The 23,321-nt window shown below is 41.9% G+C and overlaps 1 protein-coding gene across 5 annotated transcripts in view; it reads right to left on the bottom strand.

Annotated features, from left to right (window-relative positions):
• Positions 1–23,321, bottom strand: part of ARHGAP17 (Rho GTPase activating protein 17) — an 88,994-nt gene that overhangs the window by 52,170 nt on the left and 13,503 nt on the right. For all 5 annotated transcript variants that reach the window (XR_009005347.1, XM_057528785.1, XM_057528786.1 and 2 more), the window contains exon 2: positions 2,039–2,078. Coding sequence is in view for 4 of the 5 variants with exons in the window: in XM_057528785.1 (XP_057384768.1) it covers positions 2,039–2,078 (40 nt within the window). In the remaining variant the exon portion in view is untranslated. The remainder of the gene's footprint in view (positions 1–2,038; positions 2,079–23,321) is intronic.

The following is a 23,321-nucleotide window of genomic DNA, read 5'->3' as shown; positions in this document are numbered from 1 at the left end:
GTGGCTGGTCACCAGACCCAGCACTCAGCACTTTGAACCATTACACGCCTTCTTTACGGTTAAAAAAAACCCCAGAAATCAGAGCAGGAAAACAATTGCCACAGACGTGGAATATCTGTGCTACAAAATAAGGAGTTCCTATATCCTGTGACAAACCATAATGGAAAAGAATATGAAAAAGAATGTACATACGTGTATAACTGAATCACTTTGCTGTACAGCAGAAATTAACACAGCATTGTAAATCAACTATACTTCAATAAAATAAATTTTTTTAAAAAAAGGGGGTTCCTAGAAACTAGCAAACTCCTCGGGCCCCAGTGGACGTTTGGGCAAAGGGACAAGCACAGACGGTCACTGTCTGAGTCCCGTGCGATCTCTGCCATCCTCTACCTGCCTGCAAGGTCTCTGGCCTCCTTGCAGGGCTTAAAGGATGAAATGGAATGACGTATATCACTGACGTGGGATGTAGGAGGGAGAATGCTGACAGGAAAACCTAGTGTAACCGTACCAAACAATATTTCTAAAATTCTGAAAATGGATTTGAAATATCTGATAAAAACCAGTGAGGAAATAGTGTTAAGAATCTGATTCTTAAACTATAATATTGTACATCAACTATGCCTTAATAAAAAAAATTTTTAAAGATTATGATTCTTTAATAAATCTTTTTTTGAAAACACCCTTCTAATCCTTGATAAAAACTTCTAGTCCTCAAAAGTAGAAGAAAAAAAAAAGTGCTCTTAAAATCATCTACCTGCAGAAGACTGTCATAATTTAGAAGGCTGTTTTGGCATGGTGGGGCAGAAACAGCTTTTTTAAAAATTATGCAGCTCCTTCTCTGCATGGGAAGAGACAGAAGGTCACCTGGGAGCAGATCTCTGGTCTCCAGGGACTCGCTGGAGTGCACCAGAGGCAGGTGATGGAAATGAGAGGCGAGGAGACAGGTGCAGAAGGGGTCCTGTCCTTCACAAAGTATTCGGTGTGGGTGGGGATGGAGTGGGGCTGGGTAAAGTGATGTGTATAAAGGGTCCAGGCCCTCCTGGGAGAAACTCCCAGCCCCAAAGTTAGGGAAACCTGTTGAGAAATGGCGTGGAGTGGCCCTGGCTAAGGTCCCCAGCAGGAAACGCCCCTCCCTACGGAAAGGAAAGTCTGGCCCGTTGGTGTGAGGCCACCCTAGGGCCCCCCGGGGGGTTCTGAGATCTGGTCACTGTCACTGAGACTCTGAGTCCTTCAGGACCCAACTTAGGTCGGTTTTAGGGAAGAAGCATAAAAAGGAGCAAAAAACCCGAAGTCTAGGTTGGAGCCAGTGGGGCCACTGCCGCAGCTGGCGGAGCCTGTCCCCTCAAGGGCACCAGCGCAGCAGCCTGCCCGGGACGCATGGCCAGGCCACAGCGCCAGTGGACCGCCGGGGCCAGCCAGGCTCCTCCCCCGTGCCCACCCCAACACCTGGCACTTGAACGCAGGACTAGCTCCATCTGAACTTCATAACATGACACCAAAGTTTCAGATCCCGTTTTGATCACCGCACAACTCAACTGCTTTTCTTTCCTGCTCAAAACCATGCTAATCACGCTAACTCTGTTTCAGGCAAAAACCAAAAAAAACCCAAAGAACCATAAGCTTCAGTTCTTCCTATGGGTTTTTGTTGCTGTTGTTGTTTAAACAGAGCACTTTTAAAAGTCTTTCTTGGGCTTCCCTGGTGGCGCAGTGGTTGAGAATCTGCCTGCTAATGCAGGGGACACGGGTTCGAGCCCTGGTCTGGGAAGATCCCACATGCCGCGGAGCAGCTGGGCCCGTGAGCCACAACTACTGAGCCTGCGCGTCTGGAGCCTGTGCCCCGCAACGGGAGGGGCCGCGATAGTGAAAGGCCCGCGCACCGCGATGAAGAGCGGTCCCCGCACCGCGATGAAGAGTGGCCCCCACTTGCCGCAACTAGAGAAAGCCCTCGCACGAACCGAAGACCCAGCACAGCCAAAAATAAATAAATAAATTAAAAAAAAAAAAAAAGTAGCTATAAAAGTCTTTCTTTTGTTACCTGTAACAGATCTTCACTGAGGACTTCTGTTTTCTCGGCTCTGTGGGAAAAATGAAAAGTTCAAAATTAGACATTCAGAAATAACAAGCAACTCATGAAACTGAGTAATTACTGTCCTGGAGCTTAAAACAAAACAGGCAGAAATGAATGATCACAAGGGGACAAATTTTACCAATTTTTATATCAGAGGGCAACTTAAGCAAAAACCAAAGAAAAAAAACAAATGAGGGGCTTCCCTGGTAGCACAGTGGTTAAGAATCCGCCTGCCAATGCAGGAGACACAGGTTCAAGCCCTGGTCCGGGAAGATCCCACATGCCGCGGAGCAACTAAGCCCATGTGCCACAACTACTGAGCCTGCGCTCTAGAGCCTGCGAGCCACAACTACTGAGCCTGTGCGCTGCAACTACTGAAGCCCGCGTGCCCTAGAGCCCATGTTGCGCAACAAGAGAAGCCCGCGCACCACAGCGAAGAGTAGCCCCCGCTCTCCGCAATTAGAGAGAGCCGCGTGCAGCAACAAAGACCCAACACAGCCAAAAATAAATAAACAAATAAATTTATTAAAAAAAAACAAAAACAAATGAAAATTTGAAGAGAATAGCACCCCAAAACAAGAACAAATGATTGAGACCAGTGGTTCTCAAACTTGGGCATGCACAGACCCACCAGGGGGTTGGGGGAGGATGTGCTGCCTTAAAATGCCATTTTCCTGGTCTCATCTCAAGAGTTTCTAATTCCGTAGGTCTGGAGTGAGACCCTGCATTTTTTTTTGAATTTTATTTAATTTATTTTTTTATACAGCAGGTTCTTATTAGTCATCCATTTTATATACATCAGTGCATACATGTCAATCCCAATCTCCCAATTCATCCCACCCCCGCCGCTTTCCCCCTTGGTGTCCATACATTTGTTCTCTACATCTGTGTCTCAACTTCTGCCCTGCAAACCAGTTCATCTGTACCTTTTTTCTAGGTTCTACATATATGCGTTAATATATGATATTTGTTTTTCTCTTTCTGACTTCACTCTGTATGACAGTCTCTAGATCCATCCACATCTCTACAAATGACCCAATTTCGTTCCTTTTTATGGCTGAGTAATATTCCATTGTATATATGTGTGACATCTTCTTTATCCATTCATCTGTCGATGGGCATTTAGGTTGCTTCCATGACCTGGCTATTGTAAATAGTGCTGCAATGAACATTGGGGTGCATGTGTCTTTTTGAATTATAGTTTTCTCTGGGTATATGCCCAGTAGTGGGGTTGCTGGGTCATCTGGTAGTTCTATTTTTAGTTTTTTAAGGAACCTCCATACTGTTCTCCATAGTGGCTGTATCAATTTACATTCCCACCAACAGTGCAAGAGGGTTCCCTTTTCTCCACACCCTCTCTAGTATTTGTTGTTTGTAGATTTTCTGATGATGCCCATTCTAACTGGTGTGAGGTGATACCTCATTGTAGTTTTGATTTGCATTTCTCTAATAATTAGTGATGTTGAGCAGCTTTTCATGTGCTTCTTGGCCATCTGTATGTCTTCTTTGGAGAAATGTCTATTTAGGTCTTCTGCCCATTTTTGGACTGGGTTGTTTGTTTTTTTAATATTGAGCTGCATGAGCTGTTTATATATTTTGGAGATCAATCCTTTGTCCGTTGATTCGTTTGCAAATATTTTCTCCCATTCTGAGGGTTGTCTTTTCATTTTGTTTATGGTTTCCTTTGCTGTGCAAAAGCTTTTAAGTTTCATTAGGTCCCATTTGTCTATTTTTATTTTTATTTCCATTACTGTAGGAGGTGGATCAAAAAAGATCTTGTTGTGATTTATGTCAAAGAGTGTTCTTCCTATGTTTTCCTCTAAGAGTTTTATAGTATCTGGCCTTACATTTAGGTCTCTAATCCATTTTGAGTTTGTTTTTGTGTATGGTGTTAGGGAGTGTTCTAATTTCATTCTTTTACATGCAGCTGTCCAGTTTTCCCAGCACCACGTATTGAAGAGACTGTCTTTTCTCCATTGTATATCCTTGCCTCTTTTGTCATAGACTAGTTGACCATAGGTGTGTGAGACCCTGCATTTTTAACAAGCCCCTCCCTGCCCAGAATTCCATGGCAGGAGGCCTGTAGACCACACTTTGAGAAAAGACTGCTCTGGAGAAAATTAAACTTCAGTTCTTCAAATGACCATTTCTGAGTTTCACAGCAAACAAGTCTGTCACAAATCCAGAAACGTTATGCAATGAGTAACAACAATTGAGTCTTCCTTCCTTCAGCTATCTCATCTTTATTTTCAAAAGAAACAAAGTATTTTCACAGCTTTCCCTTATCTATGCTTCAGAACTCCTGTGGACGTCAAGGACCTTTCTAGAAGACCCATGTGGCAGCCAACAATCCGCAGAGCATTCTGAGCTGCTGGAGCCTCAGCTGCCAGATCACAGTCATTTTTCACAGAGACTTTTTCTCCACAGCCCAAAAAGGCAGCATTGTTGCCACACAATGTTATACCCAGAACCACTACAAAGTGACATTTTGGATTTCTGGTTCAAATAGTGATTTAAACCAAGTCATTTAACACTCCCGACCAAATTCCCATTGAAACGAACCAGGAAATTTTTAAAGGAAAAAGAAAAAAACTCTTTCAGTTCTGATCACTGAAGGAAGGGGGAAGGAAGAGCATCAGTGAACCAGAAAACGTGAAGCCTTTTTATAAGATACACTGCACAATGGAAGGCTGCATGATCTTGCTCATGAACCAATACAAGAGAAGGAAAAGCCATTTGGCCAAAAAATGGTGGGATCACCTAGAATGACCTCAAAACACTGCTAGGCTCAGAGCAGCACTAGACGCAACAAGTATGGTGGCCCACACCCCCAGCCCACACTTGGGTGATGGCACAGAGAATTCCAATACTGGTCGTCAGAGCAGTGCCCCAGTTAACTTGGAGATGCCTACAGGAGTGGCTCACTCATTGGTTTCTGCAGGAAACTGCAACACTGACCTGACTCAAATACCTCCCAGGTCCAGAGGAGCACAGCCTGGAGATGAGGTCGAGGTCTCAGCCTCCAGAAGAGGCCAACTCTTAACTCTATGAACAAGTTCTGCAAGCAGCAAGCCAATATATGCCATCCCAGCCCTCACTTGGCACATATGGTGCCAGGCATTGCTGAAGCACCAAACACAGGTAGTCACGCCAGTTAGGGAAGTGGAGCAGGGCCCCAGCTGACTATAAGCTCAAGCAAGCAGCCTCAGAAAGAAAGTTGGCCTAGCAGGGACAGACCTGGCATGAGCCCGCCATAGCTTCACCATTACTCCCTCTCAGTCAACAGCCTTGCCACTCCTCAAGCAAAGTACCACCACTGGACTATGTAACTTTCACCTTGTCTTCACTGGCCAGAACCCAAAGATCTGGATAGGACCCTGGGCACCTCTGACAGCACTCTGAAATCTCCTTCTGTAGGTATAAGTATACGCAGAGAAAAGTACCAAGGCCTATTAAAACATTCACAAGTTCAAAAGAATAGATTCAGAGCAAATATGTCCTCTTTTGAAACAAAATTTTTAAAATAGAAGAGGAAAACTTAGTTTCAAAATCCCAATGTGGTACAGATGGCCAGTGGGCACATGAAAAGATGCTCCACATTGCTAACTGTTAGAGAAATGCAAATCAAAACTACAATGAGGTACCACCACACTGGTCAGAATGGCTATCATTAAAAAGTCTACAAATAACAAATGCTGGAGAGGGTGTGGAGAAAAGGGACCCCTCCTACACTGTTGGTGGGAATGTAAGTTTCCACTATGGAAAACAGAATGGAGGTTCCTTAAAAACTAAAAATAAGAACACTCTGACATAAATCACAGCAAGATCCTTTTTGACCCAGCTCCTAGAGAAATGGAAATAAAAACAAAAATAAACAAATGGGACCTAATGACACTTAAAAGCTTTTGCACAGCAAAGGAAACCAAAACAAGACCAAAAGACAACCCTCAGAATGGGAGAAAATATTTGCAAATGAAGCAACTGACAGAGGATTAATCTCTAAAATTTACAAGCAGCTCATGCAGCTCAATAACAAAAAAACAAACAACCCAATCCAAAAATGGGCAGAAAACCTAAATAGACATTTCTCCAAAGAAGATATACAGATTGCCAACAAACACACGAAAGAATGCTCAACATCATTAATCATTAGAGAAACTCAAATCAAAACTACAATGAGATATCATCTCACACCAGTCAGAATGGCCATCATCAAAAAATCTAGAAACAATAAATGCTGGAGAGGGTGTGGAGAAAAGGGAACACTCTTGCACTGTTGGTGGGAATGTAAATTGATACAGCCACTATGGAGAACAGTATGGAGGTTCCTTAAAAAACTAAAAATAGAACTACCATAAGACCCAGCAATCCCACTACTGGGCATCTACCCTGAGAAAACCATAATTCAAAAAGAGTCATGTACCACAATGTTCATTGCAGCTCTATTTACAATAGCTAGGACATGGAAGCAACCTAAGTGTCCATCATCGGATGAATGGATAAAGAAGATGTGGCACATATATACAATGGAATATTACTCAGCCATAAAAAGAAACAAAATTGAGTTATTTATAGTGAGGTGGATGGAGTTAGAGTCTGTCATACAGAGTGAAGTAAGTCAGAAAGAGAAAAACAAATACAGTATGCTAACACACATATATGGAATCTAAGGAAAAAAAAAAAGGTCATGAAGAACCTAGTGGCAAGACGGGAATAAAGACACAGACCTACTAGAGAATGGACTTGAGGAGGGGGAAGGGTAAGCTGTGACAAAGTGAGAGAGTGGCATGGACATATATACACTACAAAATGTAAAATAGATAGCTAGTGGGAAGTAGCCACATAGCACAGGGAGATCAGCTTGGTGCTTTGTGACCACCTAGAGGGATGGGAGGGAGGGAGATGCAAGAGGGAAGAGATATGGGAACATATGTATATGTATAACTGATTCACTTTGTTATAAAGCAGAAACTAACATACCATTGTAAAGCAATTATACTCCAATAAAGATGTTAAAAAAAAAACAACTAAAAATAGAGTCATTGTATGATCCAACAATCCCACTCCTGGGCATATATTCCAGACAAAATTATAATTCAAAAAGATATATACATCCCAATATTCACTGCAGCACTATTTACAATAGGCAAGACATGGAAGCAACATAAGTGTCCATCAACAGATGAATAGATAAAGAAGATGTGGTATATATAAACAATGGAATATTACTCAGCCATACAAAAGAATGAAATAATGTCACTTGCAGCAACCTGGATGGACCTAGAGATTATCATACTAAGTGAAGAAAGTCAGACAGAGAAAGACAAATATCATATGATATCACCTATATGTGGAATCTAGAATATGATACAAATGAACTTATTTACAAAACAGAAACAGATTCACAGACATAGAAAACAAACTTATGGTTACCACAGGGGAAGGGGGAAGAAGGAATATATTAGTAGGAGTTTGGGATCAACAGGTACAAACTACTATATATAAAATAGATAAACAACAAGGTCCTACTGTATAGCACAGAAAACTATATTCAATATCTTGTAATAAACCATAATGGAAAAGAATATGAAAAAGAATATATATGTGTGTATGTGTAACTGAATCACTTTGCTATACATCAGAAATTAACACAACACTGTAAATCAACTATACTTCAATTAAAAATTAATTAATTAATTAATAAGATAAAATAAAATCCCAATGAGGGTGCTTAGCAGGTATGAGTTAGTAACAGCTCAGTGGTCCAGGAGAACCAACTCTGTGCATCTTGTCCCAGCTCCTTGTTCAGTGACCTCACACTGGTAACTTGAAATGAAAAAAATCAAATACAATGCAAACAAATGCAAGTAATACAAATCAGGGTTTTTGTTTTTTTGAGAGTCAGTTATATGAGCATAGCACTGAGACAGCCACAAAGAAAATAAAGCCAATATAAAAAGAAAGCAAGAATTAACTTTGGAAAAATCAAAAAGTCCATTGGCAAGATAGTCCTAGTACACTACTATGCTCAGCTGCAAATAAAAACTGCAATGAGGTACAGTTTTATTTGTCAATTATACGTCAGTAAAGCTGGGGGGAAAATAATCTTTCCTGATTGTAGGCAATTTTAAATAATTTCAGTGAAGTAAGACAGAGAAAGACAAATATCAGGAAAGATTATTTTCCCCCCAGCTTTACTGAAGTATAATTGACAAATAAAACTGTATATATTTAAAGTATACAGTGTGATGATTTGACTTACATATACATTGTGAAATGACTACCACAATCAGGTTAATGAACACATCCATTACCTTTTTTGTTATAGTTGTGAGAATGCTTAAGATCTACTCTCTTAGCAGATGTCAAGTATGTATTATTAACTATAGTCACCATGCTGTACATTAGATCCCCAGAATTTATTCATCTTATAACTGAAGGCTTGTATCCTTTGACTAGCATCTCCCCATTTCCCTGATTCCCCAGTCCCTGGTAACCACCATTCTACTCTCTGTTTCCATGAGTTTGACTTTTTTTTTTTTTTTTTTTTAAGATTTCACATAATAAGTGAGATCATATAGTATTTGTCTTTCTCTGTCTGGTTTATTTCACTTAGCATAATATCCTTCATAATGTCATCCATGTGTTGCAAATGGCAGGATTTCCTGATTTCCTTCTTTCTCACGGCTGAATAATGTTCCTGTGTGTGTGTGTGTGTGTATACAACTTCTTTATCTATTCATCCATCATTGACAGACACTTAGGTTGTTTCTGTATCTTAGCTACTGTGACTATGCTACAATGACCATGGGAGCACAGATATCTCTTTGAAATACTGATTTCACTTCCTTTGGATATATACCCAGAAGTGGGATTGCTGGATCATATGGTAGTTCTGTTTTTATTTTTTGAGGAACCTCCATACTGTTTTCCTTAATGGCTGTACCAATTTACACCTCCAACAATGTAAAAGGGTTCCAATTACCTGTTGGCCATATGGAAAAGTGTTTTCACTGGATAAATGTCTATTTAAGTCCTTTGACCATTTTTTAATCAGGTTATTTGGTTTTTTTGCTATTGCATTATATGAGTTTACTATTGAATTAATATATATATATATATATATATATATATATATATATATATATATATATATTTTGGATATTAACCCCTTAGATATATGGTTTGCAAACGTTTTCTGCCATTCCAATAGAAGCCTTTTCATTTTGTAGACTGTTTCCTTAGCTGTGCTGAAGCTTTTTAGTTTGATATAGCCCCACTGGTTTATTTTGTTTTTGTTGTCAGTGCTTTGAGTGTCATATATATGAAACTATTGCCAAGACCAATATCAAGGAGTTTTTCCCCTATTTTCTTCTAGGACCTTTATGGTTTCAGGTCTTATATTTAAGTCTTTAATCCATTTCAAGTTAACTTTTGTGAGTGGTATAAGGTAGGGGTCCAGTTTCATTCTTTTGCATATGTATATCGATTTTTCCCAACACCATTTCAAATAGACTATCCTTTCCCTATTGTGTATTCCTGATGCCCTTGTCAAAGATTAATTGACCATATATGTGTGGGTTTATTTCTGGGCTCTCTATTCTGTTCCACTGGCCTATGTGTCTGTTTTTATCCCAGTGTCATACTGCTTTGATTATTATAGCTTCATAATATAGTTTGAAATCAGGAAGTGTGATGCCTTCAGCTTTGCTCTTACTCAGTATTGCTTTAGCTATTTAGGGGTCTTTTGTGGTCCCATATGAATCTGAGGACTGTTTTTCCTACTTCTGTGAAAAATGCCATTGGAATTTTGATGTGACTATACTGAATCTATAGATTGAGTAGTATGGACATTTTAACAATACTAGTTCTTCCAATCCATGAACATGGGATATCTAGGAAAGATTACTTTTAAGTTACAAATCACGATTGTGGAATGTAATATACAAATTGGGGTAGCTCCTTCACACAAAAATTCCCCCAATGACCTGTGTTATCCCCATCTTAATTTTAGGGAACCATCAATGTCCCCACCTCCCCCAATATGCGGTCCAAATGACCTGACTTCCCTCATCACTGTGACTGCTCCAAGGCTCAGCCCTTTCTATGCTGAAGTGTTTTGGAACATTCATCTTTACCAGAGATGTGGAATTTTTACCTAAGGAAAGTTCAGCAATTAGCATTCAGGATACCAGCCAAGGTCCCCATTTAAAAGCCATTTACCTAAGCCAAAGAAACTTGGTTTTACTGAGATTGAACTTATCAAGACAAAGTGATCCAATCATAATAATAATACTTACTAAACTGGATTGTTTTCAATCAAACATTTTGCTACACAGACCTAAACTTTTTGCATATGGGTTTTTTTTCTGCTTTGTCAGAGCTTTCTTTGTGTCCAATGTTCCATGCTTGAAAACACACTTGATGTTTCCTGTCTGTAACTGGAAAAACAATACAAAGCAGGAAGGCACTTCCCACTCGCCATTTTACTCTGGGAGTTGTTTTTTCCTATGCAAGTTGCTGTGCAATTTCACTAGTCATTCAAGCAAGGCTTACATCAGGCAGGATTTTTAATTTATTTATCACTTTCTGGTAAAGCGTAAGATTTTTTCCTCCCAATTCCCAAAGCCTAAAAGCAGCGGTGCTGTGCGGGTCGTGATGTGTTCACCTTTTCCAGAAATGCTCAAATGAGGAGGCAGGATCAAAGGAAAATTTCCAATTGGGCCTGACAATTTCCATCTCTAACCATGGACTGATTTCTGGAGGAGTTTCTGCCATCACGACACTCAATGCCAGACGCCACTATCGTGAACTGCTGTTCTGCTTCCCAGGGCACAGACATCTGTTTAAAGCATGTACCATGGGAGCCATGGAAATAAACGCTCAAGTCCACATCTTCAACGCACTCTGTGGCCTTCCAAGCACTGAGCATTACTGACCTCATCCCTGCTCAACAGAGCTCCCTGGGGACGGGGACCAGGTCTATCTTAGCATCACCCCTCCCCCAGTACCTAGCTTAGCCCCTGCCTGCCACACAGTAGGCGCTTAGTAAATATACACTGAATGAACGAATGACAAAGTAAATGGCTGTCACTATGACAGAGAAAGGTTTGAAAAAAAGAATTTTCTAGATTTCAAAAGAAATAGCAAGGAAAAAACTCAGTGACACTAAGGCAGAAAAGCAGCCATATAATATAAATACAGACTTGCCTTCCACCGTAAAATCCACAATGACTACAATTAAAACGTGATACTGTCTTCCAAAATTCATCTTTCTTTCATGGAAAAAACACAAAAAGTAAACCATCTCTATGACCAGGGGTCAGTAAACTATGGCCTGCTGGTCTAATCCAGTTCACTGCCTATTTTTGTTTAGCCAGCAAGCTAAGAGAGTTTTATTTTTAAATGGCTGAAAGAAATCAAAACACACAAATAATATTTTGTCACATGTAAAGATTATATGAAATTCAGGTTTCAGTGTGCACAAGTCAAGTTTTCTTAGGGCCCGGCCAGGCTGATTTGCTGATGTATTATCTATGGCTGTTTTCACTACAGCAGAGAAGTTGAATTGTTACAACAGAGACTGTGTGGTCTGCAGAGCTCAAAATACCAGCTGCTCGTTTACAGGAAAAGTTGGCCGACCCGGGGGTCTGTAGCAGTGATGTTCACAGCATTTGGTGCAAACCACGCCAGCAGGCTTTTGAGAATCACTTTGAGAACTGGTGTGTGAGGCTGATCTGGAGGTGTATTTTCTCTGCCTCGTGTTTGAGAAGCAGCTGCTAAAATGAATGCGGGTGGCTGGCTCGGACAGTATCGTTCAAACGTGGAGGCAGAGCCCAGCGCTGGTGACGCTGGTGACAGAGAAAAGTCAGAAATTATGTTTCTGTTCCGCCTACCCGCTTCCACCCACCCACGTCCCCCCCCCCCCCGCAAACACATATTATAACGATTGTTTTCTTCCTGATTCCTACTTATAAACATATTTCAGGACAAGATGTAAATAAATACAATTGTCTGTGTCAGGCATCACACACGTTTTCTGGAAAGACTAAATAATAAATATTTTAGGCTTGCAGGCCATATGGTCTCTGCTGCAATTACTCAGCTCTGCCATGTAGGACAAAAGCAGCCAGGGACAACATAAAAATGAATGAACCTGGGTGGGTTCCAATAAACTTTATTTATGGACACTGAAATTCGAATTCACATGATTTTCATATGTCAGGAAATATTATTCTTCTTTTGATTTCTTTTCAACCATTTAAAAATGCAAAAACCATTCTGAGCCTACTGCAGCTGGATTTGGTCCACAGGCTATAGTTTGCTGACCTCTGATCCATGTACAAGTGAAATATGGTTTCCCATGAAACTCCAATCCTTTTTAATCACTTACAAATTCTTCTGACTTTGAAGGGGGATTTCTGCACTTTCCCAACATATATTTCAGACACTGGCTTTTCAGGACTCCAACAGATTATTCCTCTTCAATCCCTTCAGCCACTCTGGGGGCTCATCTTTCTACCCCTCAGTACACCCTCTACCCAGGGATGCAAATTAGTGGTCCAGGAGCCAGTACTATTATCCAATATCGAGGGCTTCCAATGCCTCCAAGATCCAGTGCTGCTGTTTTTTGATTTACAAATTCACACAAGAGATCATTGTTCTGTTGGTTTTTCACTTATACATTCGCTTTGATATACCAATTAAAGTGAAAAAAAAAAAAAGGAATGGGACTTGGAGAGAATTTTTAATAAACTGATTTTAAATTCTGGTCATCTGCAAATACCTAAGTGCATCTTTGATGAGTAAGATAAACTCTGATCAATCTTTTGAGGATTCTCAATATCGTACATGGGGCAACAACACCGCATGGCCACTGCATGCACTGGAATTTGCATTCTCAGAGAAATTACAGCGGCCAGACCCACGGCTAAGTGGTCTATTTCATTCCTCCGGGAACGAGATTTTGTGCAACACTGTCATCTCGTTACAAGTGTTTACAAAATCCCCTTGAGCCTTTGCTCGGAGTTTGGATTCACTCCTCTGATTTCACAGTGAGCCAGGGGACTACTGAGTGAGTTTTTCCTGTTTTGTTTTGGTTTTTTTAACATCTTTATTGGAGGATAATTGCTTTACATTGGTGTGTTAGTTTCTGCTTTATAACAAAGTGAATCAGTTATACATATACATATGTTCCCATATCTCTTCCCTCTTGCATCTCCCTCCCTCCCACCCTCCCTATCCCACCCCTCTAGGTGGTCACAAAGCACCGAGCTGATCTCCCTGTGCTATGCGGTTGCTTCCCACTAGCTATCTATTTTTATCTCATTAGATTAGCTGTCTTCTTAAGTTTCTGGGAAGGAATTGCAAATCTACTTAATTGGATTTTAAAAATAAAGGACCCTCTGACACTTTATAAATGAATCGATTTGCTACACATTCCACAAAGTAATTTAAAAAGCCTTAAAAGAGCATTTACAGAACTCTAAAGGGATAGTATGGGGGGAAAAAAATCTCCATACATAACACTGAAAAGAAATTGGACATTTATCAGAGGGAAAATGATCAAGTAGAAAGTATTTTGGTAATAGTATGGGCGACATATGTCTCATAGTTCTATACCTTATTTCCCCAAATGATGGAATTTTACCCATATATTTACAGCTGTTCTAAGTAATATTTATTTTTTACTTTAAATAGCAATAACAAACCCTATCAATCTTAACTGAATCTCTGTAATATTATTTGAATTCCAATCAATGACTAAGATGAATTGTTATATTTTAAAATAAATTGAATTGAGTTTATCGTTTTCCTACACCCATAAGCTTATCCCACAGCTTTTTGTTTGGTCAGTTGGCTTTCTCCCCCTCTGGCACATGGAATGGAATCTATTTGCTATCCCTGCTGTAACCATGTGCTAAGTCTAAAAGCTCCACTTAGGACCCCTGCTTATGGCAAAGTCAGAAAGAAAGTTCACGGCCACCAGCACATTGTGCGACTCCCCTCAGTGGTCAGACGTCCCAGTCCCTCCCTCCCAGGCCTGCTCAAGTCATTTACAGTACTTGCTTGAGCCTGCAGGCAGGTAAGTTTGACATCTCAAAGCTTTCTCAAACAGGCAAAAATAGTGAGAAAGAATTCGCAAAGCACTGCAATGCGGACAGTGCATGTGCAGCTGAGACCTCCAGGGGGTGGGGGGCTGGAGTACCAGGGAGGGGGTGTCCTGTTCACCGCCAGGCGAGGCAAAAGGCCAGCAGGAGCTGAGAAGCCAGGCAAAAAAGCTAAATTGAGAGTGCCAAAGGCAAAGCCACACAAAGTCAAGGGCTCGGCTCTGACTCAGGGCCGGGGCTGCTGGCGGGGAGGCACTCTGCATCTGAAGACAGGTTGTGCAGGCTTCCTTCCAAAGGCTTCTTCCTACGTCAGCACATTTGGACTTTGAAAAGCATGTTCCCATAGAAAGCAGGTTATAAATGATCATTGCGTTCTCAGTCCCACTTAGAGGGACCCACTTCGCTTACAGCTAAACTAAATGACAGCCCTCGTGGGTAGGCGTCAGCTGAACCCAGGGAACAGTAGTAAAAAACTAGGAGATAACAGTGGTTCTCAACCATGGCTACACATTACAATCCTGGGGGCTTTCAAAATAATGCAGGTGATTCCGTCTATATGAAATGACCAGAAAAAGCAAATCTATGGAGGCAGAAAGAAGACTAGTAGTCAGCCAAGAGTAAGGGCGGGAACAGGGATTAGCCATAAAGGGGTACGAGAGGGATCTTATTGGGTGATGCCACAGTTCTAAAATCAGACTGTGGTGATGGTTACCCGACTCTGTAAATTGGCTAAAAAAATCATTAAATTGTACACTTAAAATGGGTGAATTTTATGATATATAAAGTTGTTAACAACTCAATGAAGTTGTTAAGAAAAAGAATAACAGCTGGACCCCAACCCGGAACGGCTGAATCAGAACTTTTGGGGGTGGGACCTGGCTTTTTTTTTTTTAAAGCTCCCCAGGCCACTCCAAATGCAGCCAGGGCTGAGAACTCCTGCATTAGAGGGTCAGAGTACCAGTAGCTGTGGGTGGCAGAGTAAGTACCAGGACACGGTAGAGAGAGGGTCCAGCAGTCAATGGTAGGCAGTAGAGAGAGCTTGCCGTGTCACTGGATAACAGGCCAGAGAGGCCCTCCTTCTAGGTCAAGACCGCCCAGGATGTGGTCTGATAGGCATGACTCAAAACTGACTTTACTCTCTTGCCTTCTCGGGCAGAGTAAGCTGAGGGATAAGAAACTAATGGAGAGCAGATTCTAAGTTTCATTTTAGGCAGAGGATAAGGAGACAGAACATGATAGGAGCTGAGAGTCAGGGCTCTGGGGTCAGACAGACCTGACTTTGAATCCCAGTGCTGTCGCCTGGCAAGCTGCAAACGGGAGGCTCCACTTCCTCCACTGTAAAATGGGAATAATCCTGACTGTAAAATGGGAATAATAATAACAATAATACCGCCACTTTAGTGGTTATACAGTAACGCCATTTATCCCATTTAACTTATTTCTCTCATAAACCTGGTCCCTGGCACCTAGTGAGGGTTCATGGAGTGTTAGCCCTTCTGAGAATTACAGCAAATAACAACCACCTGCAGATAAATCCAGAGCAGTAAGTCTTATCTAAGAAAATCCCTTCTGCAGTCATCAAGCTATTGTAGCTTCTCCTGGAAGAAGTCATGGCTGAGCCCAGACCACACAAAGACAAAAAGCTATGTCACACTTATACAGCAGCAGCAGGGCAGGCTTGTCAATTGAAACAAAGGGTTGGTTGTGATAATGCTGTGTGGGCTGGAAGCCACCAAAGAGAAGCACAGGCACACAGTACACAGAAACTTAGAGACCAAATATGTGGTGAGTTAGCAAAACCCTTCATCAAAGGATCAACGTCTTAAGCTGCTGAGCCTCACAACGGACGGTAATGAGGCTGTAAAAATGCCAGCACCGGTGGCTCTCAGGTGCATGTTCACAGAGGGGCCAAAGAAGTCTCTAGAGAGAAACCACCTGAGAACGGACTTGCTACAAGATATTTTAGGTCTTCATTCATTCAGCCCGTGTTCATGGAGCACTCTCTAAACGTCAAGAACTGGGGAGGAAAAAAAAGGAGAGAAATGAACCACAGTCTTCACCCTTGGGGAGTTGACGGGAAAGACAGAAACGTAAACACGTTTGTTCAGAGTTGTGGGAGCACAGAGAGAGGAGTAATGGATTGCGTGGCCGGGAGAGGCTTCACAGGGAAGCCGTCCAAGCAGATCTCAGATAAAACAGAGCATCCAGTGAGCGTGGGGGAAAGCAGTCTGGAGACGGTCCTGCACTAGGGCACAGAGCACGGGGTGAGGGGACCTGGCTGAACCAAAGGCTTTGCCTGCTAAGGAAGTAGGGGGCAATGGGGAGCCGCTGATGGTTTCTCAGCAATGGAGTGGCAAGGTGAAACCCCCAGATTTGAATTTTAGAACGACAACTCTGATAGCAGGGTGCAGAATGGAGGTAGGAAGAACACCTGGAGGGCCTCTGCAGTTATCCAGGAGACGGACAAGAACACAGATTCCCAGCCCTCACAGTCCTATCCTGGCCAAAGACGTGCTGCTATTTTAACAGAAGTAGTAGGGCAGAATCACTATCGACTAACGACATGAAAAACACTTTTTAAAGTTCAAGAAAAATTTATAAAATATGGAGCTCTCTCTGGTCAAGAAATAAATCAAACACAGAAACTAAAATTCACGGATCATAACCAACTTAAATTACCAGATTTCCAAAACTAAATTAAATTAAAAATTAAGTAAGACTTTGCATTTATTTCTTCTTTTTTTTAAAAAAAATGAAAGCACTTTCACATATATTATTTCATTTTCTTATATTACATGTACCTTATGGGGCAATTTTTATTATCCCTATTTCATGGATGTGGAAACTGAGGCAAACACCCATTAAATAAATTACATAATGAAACAAAAGTCTTTGGACCCTCAGAAGAGAGCAGTTTCAAGATCATTAACCAAAGTTGAGTCTCTCTGAATTAATTTTCATGCTAGATGCTGGTCCTAGCTGCACCACAAACTAACCAAATGATCTAAAAACACACTCTTGACCTTCCTGTATCTCACTTTATTTATATTTGCAACAACAATCTCCCACAATTTTTAAAAGACCACAATAAAACAGCAAATGAGAGAATATTTTGAAACCTTCAAAACTGTGCTTTGCAAACAGAGGACTGCATCTCTATAAACAACAATCAATTTTTTTTAAAGGCATATAATACTGAGAATTTGGATAAGTGTGGACCCTCTAGGTTTCTACAAGGAATACGCATCACAGATGTAGCCCAGAAAGTTCCATGATTAGCGTGGTGCACAAAATGAAGGGAAAAAACATTCCCCTGGAAAATTGGGGTGAAGCTGCTTTTGAGGGATGACAGATAGATTCTGGGTAGAGAACACCATCCATCTTCACTTTCCCTTTTCTGAAGGTCAAAGGCAACAGTGTTCCAACACTACAGCTTGATGGATGAAAGGATGCTGTGGATGACTCGAAATAAAAAATAGACTTTTTGGGCTTCCCTGGTGGCGCAGTGGCTGAGAATCTGCCTGCCAATGCAGGGGACGCGGGTTCGAGCCCTGGTCTGGGAGGATCCCGCGTGCCGCGGAGCAGCTGGGCCCGTGAGCCACAATTGCTGAGCCTGCGCGTCTGGAGCCTGTGCTCCGCAACAGAAGAGGCCGCGATGGTGAGCGGCCCGCGCACCGCGATGAAGAGTGGCCCCCGCTTGCCGCAACTGGGGAGGGCCCTCGCGCAGAGGCGAGGACCCAACACAGCCATAAATAAATAAATAAATAAATAAAAATGTGCATTCCCTTTAAAAAAAAAAAGATTTTTTCAAATGAGGCTTTTACTCAAAAGGGTTTTACTGAAATGAAATGTTAACTGAGCGGAGCTTGCAGCCCATCACTGAGTTCAACTGCAGATTGCCGTCATGCATACTTTGCCACTAACCTTTCCATGTGGTTAGTCATTGAACAAATATTTGTTGGGTTCCCTTCCATGAGCCATTATGAGTAAGAGATACGGCCCCTGCCTTGACAAGCTCGAGGACTATCGAGGAAAATAAACGATTACCTCCAGTGCAGTGAATGCTCTGACGGGGGATCACAGGGCACTCTGAGAGGGGTGGTTGTCTGTCATCCTCACCACAGTTAACATTTATTGAGCTTGTACCATGTGCTTAGCACTGTTCTAGGTGCTTTTAAGAATTAATTCCTTAAAGGGACTTCCCTGGTGGTCCAGTGGTTAGGACTCTGAGCTCCCACTGCAGGGGGCACGGGTTCAACCCCTGGTCAGGGAACTAAGATGCCTCATGCCGCACAGCACGGCCAAAAAAAAAAAAAAAAAAGAATGAATTAATTCCTTAAAAGTACAACAATAACTCTGTGGGGTAAGTGGTATCATCTCCATGTTACAGATGAGGAAACTGAGGAACAGAGAAGTGATTTGCCCAAGGTTTCATAGCTAGGCTCTGAATCTGGGCAATTTCATTCCAGAGATCCTGTTCTTAACGTCTGTTTCCAGGTGCTTTACATGTATTAACTCATTTAATCCTCGAGATAATGATGAGATCAATACTATGATTATACACATCTTACAGATGAGAAACCTAGGAACAGAGAAGTTAATTAACTTGCCAATGGTTACAGAGCAATGGGAGGCCATCTAATGCAGATTGAAGATACCAGAAAAGTTTTCTGAAACTAGCAATGGCTTTTGAGGCCTAATAGATGAATTGGAGTTCGAAGCACACGTGTTAGATAGAGAAGAGGACATTAAGGCAGTGAGGACCGAGGTTCAGAGAGAGGGGATGAGAGGAATGGACACAAGGTGATACAGCTGGGGGAGAACCCACCTTAGCTCAGGTGCAGGGGCCTGCTGAAGTCCGAGGGCAAAGCAGGAGAACCAGGGAAACCTTCCGGTGCTCTGGGCCTCACACAGAGTGGGAGGTGGTGGCAGTCCACCTCTGAGGGAGGCAGCGGGAGAGCCGGCACATCCCCCCTGAAGCCACCCAAGGCACAGGTGTGCAGAGCCTGCTCAAGGGCAGGGGAGAGCAGAGAAACCTGCAGGACTTTGGGCCATAGCATGAGTATCAGGCAGTGGTCCTCAAGCCCAGGGAGGGGCAGGAGAGCTGAGAAAAGCTCTCTTGATGCAGGCACACAAGTCCTACTAAACTTGGGGATAAGCAAGAAAATTGAGCTAGGGTTTCCCTGGTGGCGCAGTGGTTGAGAGTCCGCCTGCCAATGCAGGGGACACGGGTTCGAGCCCTGGTCTGGGAAGATCCCACATGCCGCGGAGCAACTGGGCCCGTGAGCCACAACTACTGAGCCTGCACGTCTGGAGCCCGTGCCCCGCAACAAGAGAGGCCGCGATGGTGAGAGGCCCGCACACCACGATGAAGAGTGGCCCCTGCTCGCCGCAACTAGAGAAAGCCCTCGCATAGAAACGAAGACCCAACACAGCCATAAATAAATAAATAAATAAAAACAAAATAGTCTACTCATCCCTCCATGTTTTAAAAAAAAAGAAAAAAAGAAAATTGAGCTAAACAAGCTCTGCCAGAGGGAAAATTTTCATCCCACCTTCAAATAAGTTGAAGTCAGTGGTGAACTGAGTGTATCAAAAGCAACAACAAAGCCTGAAGTCACACAGCAACAGACTAGACTGACTTGAGTCCTCATACGAATGGCCTGACAGAAGAGGCACACACGCTCAGTTTCCACACATATCTGGCATTCAATCAAAACTTACCACAGGAAAGAAAGTATGCATTATCAAGATGGAATACAGTCAACAGAACTAGATCCAAAGATAGCCAAGATGTTGGAATTATCTTGCAGGGACTTTAGAACAACTATGATAAATACATTAAAGGAGCTAGTGGAAAAGATGGACAGAATGCATGAGTAGATGAGGGATTTCAGCAGAGATCTGGAAACTGAAACAAATTATCCAAGCTAAGATACAAAGTATCTGAGATCTATGGGACAATATCAGTCTTTCACATATGTAATTAGAGTGCTTGAGGGAAAAAAGAAAGAACATAGGACAGAAGAAATACTGAACAAACAATGGCTGAGAAGTTTCCGAATTTACTGAACAATATCAAACCACTGATCCAAGCTCAGAGAACTCTAAGCAGGATAAACACAAAGAAAAACACACCTAAAAAGATCAAGGTTGCCAATGTTCATTGCAGCACTATTTACAATAGCCAGGTCATGGAAGCAACCTAAATGCCCATCAACAGACGAACGGATAAAGAAGATGTGGTACATACACACAATGGAATATTACTCAGCCATAAAAAGGAATGAAATTGGGTCATTTGTAGAGACGTGGATGGACCTAGAGACTGTCATACAGAGTTAAGTCAGAAAGAGAAAAACAAATATCGTATATTAACACATATATGTGGAATCTAGAAAATGGTACAGATGAACCAGTTTGCAAGGCAGAAATAGAAACAGAGATGTAGAGAACAAACGTATGGACACCAAGGGGGAAGGGGGTGGTGGTGGAATGAATTGGGAGATTGGGATTGACATATATACAATAATATGTATAAAATAGATAACTAATGAAAACCTGGTGTATAGCACAGGGAACTCCACTTCGCTTGCTGTACAGTAGAAACTAACACAACATTGTAAAACAACTATACGCCAATAAAAAGTTAAAAGAAAAAAAGAGAGAGAGAGAGAAGGGACAAGAGTGAGAGGCTTTCAAATCTAAAAAAAAAAGCACAGCACTTCACATACAGGGAAGCAACAATAAGAATGATGGCTGACTTGTCATTGGAAACACTAGAACCAGATGACAATGGAATAACATCTTTACAGTGGTAAGAGAAAAAACAGTTAACCAACGATTCTACATCAAATGAAAATATTCCTCAAAGATGAAGGCAAAATAGACATTTTTAGAGATACAAAGGTTAAAAAGATTTCATCTTCTGAAGACCTCACTACAGTATTGCGGTGGGGAGGACAGGGGGAGATGGAGAGAACTTAGGCACAGGACATCTCTGCTGATCCAGTTTGGGGTGGGGAAAGCTCTAAGCTCTTCCTTCCCATGCCAACTCCGATTAGTCATGGCTGCCTGCACCCGCAGTCAGAGAGGCACTGTGAGACTGCACCCAAACTCCCTGGGAAAGAGAACCAGACTGACTGATAATGACAGAGTGGCAGAGAGATTCTACCTATGGAGATTTTTGCCCCAGGCTAAATGTCAAACTTAATGTCACACCCTAGTTTCACCCTGCAGGCAGATTAGGCACAGGGAAATGTCAGAGATTTCATCTACTTTCTAGTAAAGTATTAGGATAGTTTAACATAAAGAAGACTGCCAGTTTTCAGCTTTCAGATTTTAACTTCTTATGTCTCTGAGGTCTTGGGAGATAAAGTGAAAGTTTTGGCTACAAGTGTGCTAGGCAATTTAGAGTTAATGATTTCTCAACCTTGGCACCACTGACATTTTGGTCTGGATAACTCCTTCTTGCTGGGGGTGCTGTCCTGGGCATTGTGGAAAGTTAACAGTGGCCCTGGCTCCTACAGCTTAGAAGCCAGTGGCATTGCGTCCCCCTTATCCCAGGGGTGACAACGAAGTAACCATTTGGTATACTGCCATATGTCGGGGTGGCGGGGGGCAAAACTGCCCCCAGTTAAGAACCATTTGGTTAACGGAAGGAATCTTCATGGTTTTCAGAAAGGCAAAAAGGTGGCAGTCTTTCTGTGTGAAGATCAATATAATTTATTCATATTAATGGGACGGAAGTTTGAAGGAAGAGGAAGGATGCTCGTCCAATTCTGTAATGACTTAGTAAATAATTCTTTTTTGTTTTATTAGTGCTCTTTCTGTTGATGTAAATTTGGGGGAGTCCTGTGTCCTGGAAAATGAAAGAACATAGAAACTTGCTTTACTTCTTTTCTAAAGACTATTTCTTTAGTCCCTTGAGGCTTTTTATGAATTGGTGACAGTAGTATATTTTTTAACTTCCAAGAACTCTGTATCTTTCTGTTAGTAGTCTTTTTTTTTTTTTTTTTTTTTTTTTAGTGGATACAATATCTTTTCTGAGGATTTTTTTTACATACTATTGTCCTGCCTTGGACAACGAATGAACAAATAAAACTGCACTTGCTTTAGTCATCTGTAGAGCTACTTACTACTCAATAAGTCACCTGGGACTTTTTCTGAATGGCTTTCAGTGTCTTCTTTTTTAATTTCCAAAAAATTAAAAAAAAAATCTCCTCTAACATTTCAGTGGATTTTAATGGGAGAGAAGAAATAAATAACGTGTTCAGCCAATCGTCTTAAACTAAACTGTCTCCTGTAATGTCTTAAGTTCCTCTCCTCAGCAGAGAATTTCCCTCCCATGGATAGTTTCAGGAACCTACTAGTGGAGATGATCATTCAATCCATTGTGCTGTCACATGTTATTATGACAGTTGTGTCCCTAAGAGTTTATAAAAATTCCCAATTACAAAATCAGTGGATAAAAAGGCAGAGGGGGAGCAGTCGGAATGGAGAATTTTAAACAAGCACAGGAATTTCTAAGGCATTACTGGGCAAATGTGACATTTCATCATATCTGGATATCATTCAAACAGGAAGCTGGTCTTTTCTTATCACCACAAATGCTCTTATTAGTGAGACCATCTCATACATGCATATCTCCTTTTCCACCTACAATTCTGAACAGAAAAATACGCATAAAATTGTGAGTCCAGGGGCTTCCCTGGTGGCGCAGTGGTTGAGAGTCTGCCTACCAATGCAGGGGACGCGGGTTCGAGCCCTGGTCTGGGAGGATCCCACATGCCACGGAGCAACTGGGCCCGTGAGCCACAACTACTGAGCCTGCGCGTCTGGAGCCTGTGCTCCGCAACGAGAGGCTGCTATAGTGAGAGGCCCGCGCACCGCGATGAAGAGTGGCCCCCGCTCGCCGCAACTGGAGAAAGCCCTCGCACGGAAACAAGGACCCAACACAGCCAAAAATAAATAAATAAATAAATAAATAAATAAATAAAAATTTTAAAAAAAACCTCTCACCTCTAAAAAAAAAAAAAAAATTTGTGAGTCCAGAAGGTACCCCACCCCCCACCCCCCGGCCCTTGTGGGTGGATGCGGTGGTTTAGGGTGACAGCCTGGACCAAGTTTGCTGGGGCTCA

This window comes from Balaenoptera acutorostrata, chromosome 15, assembly GCF_949987535.1.
Source record: "Balaenoptera acutorostrata chromosome 15, mBalAcu1.1, whole genome shotgun sequence".
NCBI lineage: Eukaryota > Metazoa > Chordata > Mammalia > Artiodactyla > Balaenopteridae > Balaenoptera > Balaenoptera acutorostrata.
The sequence above is the reverse complement of the archived record's forward strand: the minus strand, read 5'-3'. Positions and strand labels throughout refer to the sequence as shown.